The sequence below is a fragment of the Schistocerca piceifrons genome, chromosome 6 (assembly GCF_021461385.2).
Source record: "Schistocerca piceifrons isolate TAMUIC-IGC-003096 chromosome 6, iqSchPice1.1, whole genome shotgun sequence".
NCBI classification, from domain to species: Eukaryota; Metazoa; Arthropoda; class Insecta; order Orthoptera; family Acrididae; genus Schistocerca; species Schistocerca piceifrons.
Genome location: NC_060143.1, coordinates 496,049,614 through 496,064,626, shown reverse-complemented (window position 1 = coordinate 496,064,626; position 15,013 = coordinate 496,049,614). Strand labels below are relative to the sequence as shown.

The 15,013-nt window shown below is 37.5% G+C and overlaps 1 protein-coding gene across 1 annotated transcript in view; it reads left to right on the top strand.

Moving 5' to 3' along the window:
* The window catches only part of LOC124803421, a 93,373-nt gene that overhangs the window by 50,707 nt on the left and 27,653 nt on the right, over window positions 1-15,013 (top strand). Inside the window, exon 5 of the mRNA XM_047264604.1 lies at window positions 10,109-10,177. Within this exon, the coding sequence (XP_047120560.1) occupies window positions 10,109-10,177 (69 nt within the window). The remainder of the gene's footprint in view (window positions 1-10,108; window positions 10,178-15,013) is intronic.

Below are 15,013 nucleotides of genomic sequence, written 5' to 3'. Positions count from 1 at the left end.
CAACATGGTGGCATTACTGTCAGCGTTCCTCCAAGCCGCAATCCATAGGTAGTGGCCATCCACTGCAGTAGTAGCCCTTGGGCGGCCTGAGCGAGGCATGCTGTCGACAGTTCCTGTCTCTCTGTATCTCCTCCATGTCCGAATAACATCGCTTTGGTTCACTCTGAGATGCCTGGACACTTCATTTGTTGAGAGCCCTTCCTGGCACAAAGTAACAATGCGGACACAATGAAACTGCGGTTTGACTAGGGCTACCAGATGCAGTTGTTTAAAAAGGAGGACAAACAGCTTCAAAAAGGAGGACAAAGAAAGAAAAAAGAGGACACATCAAACAGGTCAACTGCAGATGAGGATACCACCTGTCAGCTTTGGACAAGTCACATGACTAACGGGAATTACCAAACTAGTAGTTAATTGTTACTGGTGGTCAGGTGGTAATTCCCAGAGCAATATTTTTTAATTTTAAATTAAAAACATTGATTGTGGTGACAGTGTGGCATCAATTGTTTTTATACTTACACGTAGTTTTAAGATTTAACAAAGACGGCTGTCTAAATGCCACTCCTGATTGGCTACTTTCATGTGACTTGTCCAAAGCTGACGGGTGGTATCCTCATCTGCAGTATTCCCCATCAAACATACATTCAATTTTAATAAATGAGTTTATTATTTATAGACATAACACACATACATTCCTAAACAATTATTGATACTTTAAGAAAAGAGCAATAGAACGGGACGAATTGTAAATTTAACTGTATTACGCTCAACTTTGCGAAAAAGCCGGACACTGTAAAAATCCGCCCGGACCCCAGACAAAGAGCTAAAAAGGAGGACATGTCTGGATTAATCCGGATGTCTGGTCACCCTAGGTTTGACTGTCTAGGCATGGTTGAACTACAGACAACATGAACCATGTACCTCCTTCCTGCTGGAATGACTGGAACTGATGGGCTGTCGAACCCCTCCGTCTGATAGAAGCTGTTCATGCATGGTTGTTTACATCTTTGGGCAGGTTTAGTGGCATCTCTGAACAGTCAAAGGGACTGTGTCTGTGATACAATATCCACAGTCAACGTCTATCCTCAGGAGTTCTGGGAACCGGGTTGATGCAGAACTTTTTTTGGTGTGTGTATATGTCTGTTGCCACCTGATAAAATACAATATTCCTTTGACTGACATTTTATTTTATATTATTTCTCACGAATACATACATTGTCACAATCCTGATAGTAAGATAATTAATAGAAGGTATGCATAACTCTTTTTATTTTATTTATTTTTAATTTTTGTGCAATCCCAGTTCACCTGTATATATTTGTGAGCAACTCATTTAGTGCCTTTTACCATAATTTTGCACTCATCTTTGAATTGCAGACAAAGATACAAAATCTCTAAGTAAATTACTTTTCCTTCCTAACCCATTGTTCTGATATTGACCCTTAATACATTTATAAGTAAAAGCAACTTCTTTTTGCAACATTAGCGAGAAACAGAGTTTGCCAAGTTGGAATGATAAGACTCACACCTTAGGCACTAATTCTTCAAAGGTAACTGACAGATGACTTCTCACTCACATGTGCTGGTCATTTTCTTACTTTCACACTTACTTATAGAGCCTTACATACACTTACAATAATACCTATATGAAGCGACCCTGCCTGGCACAAATCTTGGTCATCTGAGACAGTCCTAAGCTGAGACTTATTTTGACACAGAACTGTTTCAAATGAATAGAATGTGAAACTTTATTCTTACAATTTGTGTTCATTTTGTATAAGAGATGAACCAAAGAAAGGTGAAAAAAAATGGTAAACATGGCTCCAAAACTCATATGTTTGTAATTATGAGTACTTGTTCATCTATGCTACTGAGAGGCACATCTTTTCTACTGAAGCTCTTTACTTTCCATACCTTGAGAGGTGGTAGCATATGCCAAAACAAGTAAAAATGATCTAGTAAAAATGAGCTTTAAAGTGCTTATCTTAAGAGCTACGAGCACATGCTCATACTTGCCACTGAGTAACACAGCTGTGCCACTGAACACGTGCTCATAGCTCTTAAGATACACATTTTAGAGCCAATATTTACTAGGCAATTTTTTTGTCTTGGTCCATGCTACCATCTCTGAAAGTTTGTCAGAGTTATGGTTCACACTGTATAATAACAACCTCAGATTGTTTTCCTGGTGGTGCTGTTATTATGAGATCAATATTCCCAAATGCAATGTCATCTGAATATACTATATGAACAATAACTTTAAAATATAGTTAACTGTGAAGCATGTAATCTACCCCTCCCTCACATCACTTCTTGATTGACTGTCATTGTCTTTACGGTTAACATTTTAAATAAGCTTCGAGAGGAGTAAGATTTACAATAAACTTTTTCCATGTCTTCTTTTCTTGTTCTTGGCTCCGGTTCTTCACATCTAGGGGCTGATTCTTAAAACTGAAATTTTTGACATTATAGATTCTCATGGTTCCAATTGGCGTAATAAATTTGAACTCTTTTTTTGTTTTACTCAAAATTGTATTCTCTCACATTTTTCTATATCACACTGTCCTTATAATTTCTACATCAACAAAGCCGAAAGTTACATTGTTCTTCTCAAAAATAAAAACACATCTGATCACATCAGAGGCATGCCCACTACTGCTTCACTCAGCAGTACTAACAATATTCCAAAGGGTTCACAAATTTTCTTGACAAATGAATTTCTATTAACTTATGTTACCATTTTATAAATGAATATGGAAATTAACATAATAAATAGTGCCAAATTGCATAAATAACAATAGAAATTTTAAGTATGCCAAATATTCTGTAATTTCAAATATTTCTAGAAGAAACAAATTTCAATTGTACATTCAGAGCTAGTACATATTGATCATAATAAAGAAAATAAAGTAACTTCTTTTTACAGATTTTAGCTTGAATTATAACACATCATGTATGAAATCACATGAAATTCTTTTTTAAAAAACAGCTGAGATATTGTTAACCTATTCAAAATTTAAAAAATTGCTTTTGGTATCGATTACTTCTGTTGAAGAAAGGTAATGGTAGAGAAGGGTGTCTCTTTACAATATCCACTTCATAAAATTTGGAAACAATGTGTTTGCAATAAACTGTGACTTACTATAAAGTTTGCCAAATGGTGTACAAAATGATGCAAAAAGATGGAATGCAGATGTATAAAGGTATCTGATGCATAACATTACAGAAAACATAAGAAGGATATCTACCATACATAGTCATAAATTATATGTATATCAGGACATGGTATTCAGATTTTCAGAACTGTGGAACGTACAAGACTGGAATAGAAGGGAGAACCAATAGAGGTACTCAAGGTACCCTCCGCCACACACCGTCAGGTGGCTTGCGGAGTACGGATGTAGATGTAGATGTAGATTCTGTCACAAGACAACTGATACAAAGTCAAAACTACAACATTACAACACTAGACTATAGAAATAAATTGAGAGACAAGGTAAATCACTAGAATTACAAATTGCAAGTTTACATCCATAAAGTCACACCTTCAAAATCTTCAAAAGAGAAGAGAAAAAATTCGGAGCCTAAGTATACGATGAATTAGCAGACTTGAAAAACTCACGACAGGTACAGACCAGGAGAATATACTCAATTATGAGAAGGAATATAACACAAAATCAATCAGCCACATAAACCAGAGTACACAAGAATATGTTGACTCATGAAGTGACAAAATAATGAAAAAAATATTAGGGCCTAAGCTTACGATGTGGGGACCGACCCATGAATCCAAACCACACCAGGTACAGGCCAGCACAAATGTTTTGACACAACAAAATGAAAACGTTTATAATCATACCACTGAGTTCAATCATATGTAATGAGTAATTATAGGGATCATCTAGCTTCAATCAATAGTTGCACACTCTCCCTGAGTACACACACACAGTCGTAGTGACCAGGTGTACCCAAAACAGAGTTACGCATTAGTTTGCCCAACGAGATAAAATATTGCAGTACTCAGGATAAATGCAGGTAAACAGAGTCATAAATAGATTTGAATGATGGCATAATTGAGTAGCTTGAGGACCAAAATCAGTGTATGAAATCAGACATGTGTACATCTTGTTATACTGTCTGTACTAGTAGATGTCTTCCACACTATTTTCTAATTGTTTATACAAACTAAACTCTGTACATACAGGTCTACAAGTTTCATTTACAACTGATAAAAAATACATACTGATTTAAAGTTACAAAATGTATTGGGAAGTTAATACCCCTACTTGAAAAAAACATACATTTATGTGGCTTAACATTGTCCATGCCGGTCTTGCCTAACAATTAACAAATCTCAGTCACAACACTGATGTAGTTGACAGGAGCTTGAGTACATTACCCAGCACCTACGATCTCTTGTAAGTTGACTGGTCCAGCAGGGCGCAGCCATAAAGCAGTGTGGGAGTGGATCTACTCACATCTCTGTTCCCTCAGTAGATTTCTCATCACACAGTCCAATGTTTAGGCTACTTCCTGCCTAGCATTCACATCGAATCCTGAAACATTGTTTTGTGTACTAAATATACTGGTTAATACTTTCCTTATATCACACGGCATATGCTCTCCCTAATTATTTTCCAAAGTATTTATGTCAGATAGGATTAAAAAGTGTTCACATATGGAGCTTTAATAAAAAGACCTAAATGCAATAAAAAATGAAATAATAACATGACACACACACAGATATACTAAGATACTATTCCCGATTATTACATTACAGGATATGAGGACTCAATACTAGATACTTAATGGCATTGTCCCATATCTAAATTATACAAGGATCTACTCATTTAGTATCATGCTGTATATGTATCCACTTCAAAAGCTCAAATCTACTACAAAACATAATTATACAGTTGTATGAATTTGCAACATAGTATAGCACAGATTTAAACTCGGTCAATAGATAAGACAAAACTTTAGAAATCACAAGATCTTACATACTACATGCCTGACAAACAAAACACATTTATATAGTCCTATAAATCTATGAACATAGTGTATATTTTCTTCCAGACTAGGGATCATTATGCATCCATGATCAAAGGTCTTGTCCTCTATGATACAAGTTAACAGTACTGGGCATTTTATAAACTTCCTTTGCTTACCAGTAACTCCTCTTATCTTTATATGTATGATGGCCATTTCCACAAAATTCTTACTATACCCAATCTTGTCTCTAAATTGTTCAGATATATCACAAATTAGGCTACCCATATCAATCAAACAGCTCCCTTCCCACTGATCAATCTTAATCTTAATGTAAGGACACCCAAAATCTAAATCATCTTCTCTGTTGTCAGACACTTCATGCAAAAGATCACTTTCAGTTTCATCAAATGCTACATCCACACTGTTTTTACAGGGTTTTATCAACTTTACTGGTATCATAGCATTGCTTTGGTTACTCATGCTGTCAGGTAAACATTGAACACAATGAGCAGATTCCATGGCACATCTAACATCACTTGTTACAGAAGGAACACAAAACACATTGCTGTAAAAATCCTGTTCAGATCTTCTTTCACTTCATTCCACCAATTTGAATACAAAATTTTGACTAACCACAGCTAACTTATTCCAGAATGCACATTTACCTATGTTACCATCAATCTGGTCCCAAACAAAATTCAAAAAGTTTTCACCTTTATTCTCTAGGGTCACAGACAACTCATCTTTACTGTTTCGATCATTACTCCACAAGACTTTAATAAAAAACTGTTTTGAGTGGACTTGTATTCCTCACTCTCACTTGCAATATCACATACATCACTTATCTTACCCGTATTGTCAACATCATTCACAAATAACTCTGAAACTTCATTATCCTTAAACTTCACAAATACCTGATACTCATCATCATCATCATCATTATATTCTTCCAAAACTACTTCATCAATGATATCACTAACAACAAAAGTCTCACCTCCATCAAAGTCACTTACCTCACCTACTTTTATTTTCAATAAGCCACCAGTCTCAGACTTACCAACCTCAGTTATTTCACAGCTCTCATTCGCATCTACATCAAAGGTATCACCTAGTTCAGATCCAATACAGTCAATACCTGATTTACATACACCAATAACACTGTTTTATGACCACGAGAGGAAATCATTAGTACATACTATATCAAAATTTTCACTTCTCTCACATTCTGGTTTGTGATCAGCACCTACATCACCATAATAAACATAGTATCCCAAAACTTTTGATCAAAACATAAATGAGAAATATGATACTCCGTCTGTTCAGTTTCAGATATATGGGCCATGTCATGAACACTGTGAGTGTAACTTGTGGTTTCTATGCTTGTTGTGTTTCCTCACCTCAAAAATGTGGACCTTCATTGATGCGAACTGCCATTTTCCAAGTAGTTATTTCTATGATAGTTTCTTCTACTAAAATGCCCATGGTTATCTCCAATATACCTATCCTGCTGATGTTCAAAATTTCTCTCTCCATTGACACTTTGATCCTGATAGAAGTTACCATTATCTGTGTTTCTTTAATTATTCCCATTGTGATTTCTATCATTTAAATTATTATGGTGCATACTTCTTTCTACTGCCCTACCGACCCTGTCAACAAATTGTAAAAATTGTTCAAGACAATCATCAGGTCCATGCACCAAATCCCACTGCAACCTTTCAGGTAACCTCCTTTTAAGTGCATCAATCAATGTCATTTCATCAAATACTTTGTCACAGTGTGTTAATTTTTAAAGTAGATTCTTACAAAACACTTTCAAAGTACCGTCCCTATTCCTATAATTAGGACCATTCAGAAATTCACTTTTAATTCTCCGCTGTTCAGCTTCTGACCAAAATTTATTTAAAAAACTTCTATTAAAAAATTTTTCCCAAAACTTTATTATGAGAAGGAAAGTTGCTACTCACCATATAGTGGATATGCTGAGTCTCAGATAGGCACAACAAAAAGAGTCTCACAATTAAAGTTTTCAGCCATTAAGGCTATGCCCCACGGAAGAGCCACCTTTTGAATTCAAAGGAGTGAGGGAATAGAAAATATGCAGGATAATAAATAACCTAAAGAATAAGTGCTTATCAGGTTGGGATAGTTTGTGTAGTGTTTTGATTAAGAAACAAAGAATTAGTTAAAATAAGTACTGATTTGATTGACTATAACGTTAGAGAACACATCTTTCCAAATGCACTGAAGTGCAACACATGTGAACCAGTGCATAAAAGAGGGTCCACAGAAGAGATTTCAAATTTTAGGCCCAAGTTATTAACGCCTAACTACAGTAACATATCTGAAATTTTATTGCTGAAACAACTTTGTGATTATTTCCCAAAAAAAAGATATTATCAGAAAAACAGCATAGCTTCAAAGAAGATCACAACACATACAGAGTTTCTTCATCAAGTGTATGGTGTCCTTGATTAAGGAATGCAAACAGCAGGCTTATTTTTAGACCTCACTGAAGCCTTCGATTCTGTAAATCTGGAGTAAACTTGAGGCAGACAAAATAAATGCCACCTCCCTGCAACTTATAACTACATATCTAATTAACAGCAAGCAGTGAACAAATCTGACTTACAGAATTAATAATCACATCATATGAAACAGTCACAAGGTCTACCCCAGGGTTGAGTACTGGACCCTTTCCTTTTCCTAGTTTATATAAATGGTCTAGAGCCACCTTTGACAACCAATTGATAGGCTATGTAGGTGATATTGCACTGCTATTTGTTGCCACACCAAACAGAATCATGAGTTAAAGTTTGTTGCAAGTCAGGGACTGGGTCAAATAATTACATCTTTTCAGGATCAAGGTTTGAAAGTTAATATCAATAAATCCCAATTATGATTTTTTAAACTTGCAAATTCACATCAAACCACTGTCAATAGTACAAGCATAACTGAAGCAACAGACACAGATGAATGTAGGTTTCTAGGTATTAATCTAAATGAAAATATACAATGAGTAAATCATGTCAATTTTATATGCAATAAAATCAGTAGTTCACTGCAGCTAATTAGCCAGTTACCAAAAGTAGCTTCTGATCAGACATTAAAAACAATTTACTGTGAGACAATTTTTGTGTGAGGCTGTGCTGCTGACATACATACAAGCAGAATATCAAGCGTGCAGGAAAGAGCTGTCAGGATCATCCACAGCCTCAAGTACAGAGACTCCTGCAGGGAAATCTTTGTACATCATAAATAAGCTACAGTTTGCTCATTTTATCTTTACAAATTAATTACATTCTTTGCGACACACCAAAACCAAGCAGCCAAGTGTGCTGATATACATGTCTAAAATACAAGAAAGCAAGACTGCTACTATCAACAAAGAACTAAACTAAAAACGACAGACCATAGCCCATGCATTAACCACCAGACAGGATATAACAAACTGCCAAGCTGTTATAGGTTTCACCAAGGGAACTTGCTCTAAGTGAAACTGAAATCATTCCAGATTAATTGCTTATACTCTTAGAATGAATATTAATATCAAACTAAATCGAAATCTTTGTACATTTTGTTCTGTGAAAATCTTAATATTTGTAATAGTTATTACACAACAGTAAGTTTTCTGACATTATTAAACACACTAATATTTATATTAAGTTCATGTAATCCTATATAAATATATAAAAAGTACCTACTCTCTGTTTGTACAAAACTAGTAAAATATAACTGTGGTGTTTGCAAAGGCCATCAGTTGGTGGCTCCATGCATAAAATACAAAAAAATTTAAAAAAATAAAATTCATACATCCTCTATGATCCGTTCAGCATATTTTAGTCTTCGCCTTCCACGACTACTTTTCCTCTCTACTTCAACATCAAGTTTAATATGCCTGGGAGCTGTACTAGATTTTCCACTAGTCTGTCTTATCTTCCGGTAAAGGTCTTCCATAGACTTCTTTACTCCTCTCTTTTTTTTTTTAGTGCTTCATTTCTTATTTTGTCTGTCCACTTAATTTTTAATATTATTTAAGAGTATCACATTTCAAATGCTTTTAGCTTATCTTTCTTCTGATTTCCAGAATTACAAGTTTCACTTACATACAGTTCTGTGCTCCAGGTGCACAATTACTGCAATTTGTCTTTGCAAGTTGTTCTTCATTTGCACATAAATATCTGACATCAGTAGAGGTCCTCTATTGAAGAAGTCGCTTTTCACCTATGTCCATCTACTTTTGATAACTGATTTTATTTGTTCATCTCATCTAATGTTATTTCCAAGGTAAGGGAAGTATTTCACTTCATCTATTACTATGTCATTCCCAATTTTGATGTTAAGCAAGTATTTGCTTTTCTTCCTTCACCACATCAACACCTTTGTTTTGCTTTGTTTATTCTTAAGTTATATTCTACAGTAAATATTTCTTCAATTACAAAATTACTTCAGAAAATGGCTACAATGGTGAGCAAATTAACCAAAAAACCTTTGAAATAAAAACTGTGTACGTCACCCTAAATACAGATGTTGGCCTACAGCTTAGTGCAGTGTGGGGATTCAGCAGTCATGAGGTTGAAATTGGTACAGCAAACATATAGGCAACATATGTCCATTTATAGCAGTAGAGTAGCACCAATGGCATCATAACCTTCAGGGCATACAAGAAGCCCAGCCACAGCCAATGGGAAAGGAGTATTTGACATTTTTAACTTGATGTAGCTGAAAACCTGAGAACATTTTTTGAATACCACCCCTCTGAGAGTCTGCATTAATACATTTTGCAATTTTTGAAATCTCTAAATGATCCTGAATGAAATAGGGCGATGTGTGCCAAATATATTGCCTTGCTAAGCTGCCAAAATATCTGCAGCTGGCACTGTTTAAATGTTAAGCTTGCTTCAGGGGATAAACAGCAGCTATTTAAGAATGACTTTATTTCACATTTTAATTCATGGAATTACTACGTATCACTCAAGCTCCATGTTCGAGTGTTCAAGATCACAATTTCCAGAGGGCCATTTCTCCCAAGTTTTAGTGCATAAAATCAAATATACATAATCTTTTATAACTCATTTAGTACACTTGTAGGTTAACTAATCACTTATTGTTCCAGGAAGATCAGAATGATGATGTCATCACAGAGAAGAATGAAACTCAAAACAGAACTGTTGACTGTGCTATTGTAAGTTATTATTTTATTTTTATCTTTCTTTTGCACTTTAATGAAAGTCTTTAGATTTTGTCAATATTCACTCACATCTGAGGGGAGGTGGACTGAAAAAATAGAAATGCAGAAACACAGAGGAAATTAAATGAAAACACACATGTAACTTTTGTGACTGTATCTGTATTTATTTAGCGCCTATTACATTGTGGGGATCGAGGTGTTACGTACGGTAATCTCGAACCCAACATTAAGTATTAGCTCATCTATAATGAATTAACTTTATTTTGATCATGTCGTTGCAAACACATCTGCTCGAATACAGTGTTCGGAGCACACTGAGATCAACAGTTTTCAAAGAATTTCGTTGTCAAAGATGAGGCGGTCGGCTCTTGCAGTCAATAACAGAGCCCCCGCTGGTAGTGCATAGCATGGTAAGGATGATGAGAGGCGTGTGTGCACCCGGCCGGCCGATGGCGCAGGTGCGCGTGACCGATCATGTCATGGCAGGCGCTAGTGCGAGGCACGATCGGACCATTTCTCAATGTCTTGACAGGCACGACCAGCAGAGGGAAGGAGGCGAAGTAGGCATCCACAGGTTGATCGTGCCATGCTGCTGGTGGCACGGTGGAAGCAGAAGGTGGTGGCGTGTCGGTGGGAGATCATCGTCGTGCCGAGGCCGTGAGCCGCAGTGGGGTTTTGATCCAATCAAAGACACGGAGTACGTCGAAGATGCGATGCGATGTATTGCCAAAGTATTTACCGGCAAGCGCCGTGGTAAGTGCAATGTGTCCAGTAACAGTTTGTTATTGGCCGTATGACATAAAGGAGCAAGCATGCTGTGGCTTAACAGGTTGCATAAGAGATGCCGGATGAGCAACACTCGCGGTAATGACGGAGTTATAGAGGCACTTGATGTCGCAGAAGAAAACCAGCAAGCTGCACATGACTGACCTTGGTGGTGGATGACTTCGGTGTAGACGGAAGTGTCACCTCAGAGTTCGTGGATGGTGATTGTGTTACAGCGGTAGATGGCAGGATGTTCCAAGCAGAGGTGACAGTGTCAGTGATTTGATGTGCGAAACAGCCGTGATCGAAGGTTGGGGGGCGTGGGTGTGAGCCCTGTGCATGAGGCATGGTGACAGTGAGAGGTGGTGGAAGGCAGACGTTGTTGGCATAACCATGGGCGGAGTAGGAAGGCGATGAGACGTAATGTGAACGTGAAGAAGTACTGGTCCATGGCGGAGAGGCGACACAGTTTGATGGAACTGGAGCTGCATGTGTGCTGTCACTGTCGGCGCTGTAGTTGAGCCGTAAGGCTGCAAGCTGCTCACCCAAAACTGCTGCACGATCGTGTGTCGGGGCGGAAAGATGCTCACTCGTCGAAGCAGAAACAGCAGGTGTGTTGGTTGTACATTGCCGAGGTAGTGAAGAGGGCAGTAAAGCAAGCAGCACTGGAATGTAGCTGGTTATGCCATGGTACAAAAACAAAGTGTCTGGAACTACCAAGGAAAGGTGGCAGTGGCATAAATAAGTTGCTTGTATCACATCAGTAACGTAGAATTTCCACTTGAGGCAGTGTGATGATGACAGTTGTGACATCTGGGACATTGATCCATGTACTGTGATCGTCAGAGTATTAGTTGTAGCTGATAGTAACAGCAAAGGATCGTCAGCAGTTGGAGGCGGAACGATGACAGGAGCATCTCGTTGCATGTCGTGCTCGCTCGGTGTCAGCTGCAGCATGTGTAACTGATCTTGTACCAACAAGTTGTATGTCACAATTTGCTCATATAGCTGTCGCAGCTGTTCAGGCAAAAATGTATGTTGTGAAGCAGTCTTCTGTGTATCACTGAGTAAGATGAGATTGAAATCAGAATCTGTCTCTATCAAAGGGTATCCTGGGGTACAAGACAAGGTCGGCGGCACAGTATTGACGTAACAGTTCGAGTAGAAGAGATCGTGTGTGCGATCGTGAATGTGAAACTCAGTATTCAGTGGCGGCGGAGTGAGAACATGTGCACTGCTGTATGAAGCATTGATACGGCTGAAATCGTCTTCTAGGGTGGGTGAACAAGTTGCGGGCACGATCGAGTAGTGAACGGCCGAGCGGTAAGCGTGCATAGTGCCAGCGAGTTGTTGTCAAGATGCAGGTGCGGTAGCCATGGTGGGATCGCATGTCGTGCAGCTGTTTGTTTTGACTGGGTTGAGGTCAGTGAGCCAGCAGGTGGGGCCGTGACGTCGCTGTCGGTAGCGGTTGGACAGAGTCGGTGCGGCTCAGGTGCTGTGTAGAGGGAGGCGTGGCACGTCTAGTGTTGCACTGAGAAACAGCTGGCATTTTCATCGGTGTAATTGGTGCATTGTCATTGATCTTTAGGATGTCCTTGATGAAATTGTTCCTGTGAATTCGACCAGGCATGCAATTAAGCCATAGTTCGGAGTTCATGCGAACTGGGATTTGCAACATAGTCCCTGTTTGTTGCAGTCCATTGTTTGGTATGATTGTCTGGTATCGAAGCGCTGCACAAAGTTAATTCATTGGACAAAAGCAAGTCAAAATAGTCCAAATTAATTGGCGAAGGAGCACTGCACTGTCCAGAAGTAAAATTACCAACGAGTTGAGCGGGTTTCGACGGATGACGTGTGCACTTCGGTCGCATTGTCGATGTGTGAGAAGGTGACGAAAGTTAGCAAAAAGCATGATTCACACAAGAGTCAGGAATTTACTCACTAATTACACTTCCTGCACACTGCATCCAGCAGCACAATGCGAAGTCGATGGAGATAGAAATCCGACAAAGGGTTGCTGCATTGTCTGTCTATGGTGATGTTCCAGTACACATTTCTGGCATTGTAAGCGGCGTTCGTGAGCGTCGGGGTCACCAGAGTGGAGATCGAGATGTTATGTATGCTAACATCAAACTCAACATTAAGTATTAGCTCGTTTATAATGAATTAACTGTATTTTGATCATGTCGGTACAAACACATCCACCTGAATACAGAGTTCGGAGCACACTGAGATCAACAGTTTTCAAAGAAGTTCATTCTCAAAGATGAGGCGGTCGACTCTTGCAGTCGATAACTGCCACAACACCAAGTGGGTTTAATCTGAGTCTGCATACTAGTGTTTTAAAATACACAAACTTCATTACATTGGTTAGTTCTACAATATAGGTTCTAACCAAAACACAATAATTGCACATCATCTTTTGTCTCATGCCATACTCTGTTATTTCATAATGCAAAAGCCTAGAACTACCATAACAACTATGTGTGACTCACAAATTATCATTACTGAAAATATGATGTCATGGAGTATGTCTGAGGCACAGTCTAAAATGTTCCTCAAAATTTTGTAGTCTGTCAGTTCTCTTCCAGGAAGTGATTCCTACAGTTTCTCTGTAGGAATCTAATTGGTTTAATTTCTTGCCACTTTCATCTTTACAAAGAGAAATATTTTATGCCTCTTTAAACTTTTATTACTGCAAGCCAAATTTCTAGCAAAAATAGAAATTCATTTCGTCAAATAGAAAGTCTAGCAGGTTTGTAAAACTTTTCAAATTATATGCTAGTAAAGAAATTTAATTGTGTTTTATATGGCTTAAAGATGCATATTTTTGGAGAAAATTATTTTTGTAAATATTTTATGTCCCTGCATCAAAACTATCTACTTTATTCATAGTTACCCTTTCTAAGTGAATGGTGATAATAGCTGACTGAAAATTTATCTGCCAATGCAGGAAAATGGACTTACACTTGATTTATTATATGCTGATGTGGATACAGAGCTATAAAATCTGCCCACTATACATGAAGTACTTCCTCAAGATCTTCACAGAAAACGTCTGGTCTCATGACTCTAATTGCATCATTTGTATACATTAAACAACACCAAAACATCACTAAATAAACAGTTTAAGGCATTGATTAACTCTTTCCCTCACTCATATAAGCCAATTTGCATTGTTTCTTTCCTGCCTGTAAACTGAACGAAGATGGAGAATTAACATGCAGCATCTTAATGAGAGCCCATGTGAGTTTTGCAAAAACTGTTTCATACATACACATACTCTGTAGATGAATAGGTTACACTATACTTCTGATACAAAAACCATTCTACAAAAATTCAGTTTATGTAAAAAACCAAGATAGAGGTTCAGCAGTGTGTGTGTGTGTGTGTGTGTGTGTGTGTGTGTGTGTGTGTGTGTTTACACGGCTGACAGCTATTATGGATTGTGTGTAATTGTGATGACTTAGCACCTTAATTACAGAGTTAAAGGAAGCTACTAAGAAATTAGAGAAAGTGACATTTTACAAACTGATGTTCCAAAAAAATTGGTAAGGTACTACTGTTTGTATTTTGATAGTCATATGCTATTAAAATATTTTGTAGCTTGTAGTGTTTTGTTTCCTGAGAATGTAGTAAACCTGTCTATGAATTATTTTGTCACCACAATTTATTGAGATAGCTTATGCTGAGTGATGACAAAAACTGTTCTTTCTGCATGTGTCAGCTTAAAGGGTAGGAATATTAATAAACCAAGTGAAGTCACAGGGTTCAAGGGTGTTGTGGCTTTTAACCAGGAGATGTCACAAGATTATAATAATGCACACTTAGCTAATGCTATTATTTAATGGCCATCTCCTTTCATTTTTTTTAAATTGTGCCAGGAGAAAATTATTATAGACTGATGAAATTTTCAGTAATTTTGTGATGTTATCTGTGTTTGGTGGCTTTATTCCTACCCTTAGAACACAAAAAACTGTGGGTACAGTGTTAGCTGCTAAGGATTTTTTTTTTTTTTAGTTTTTTGTCGAAAATATTAGGAATTATTTTCTTTCCCCCCTTCAG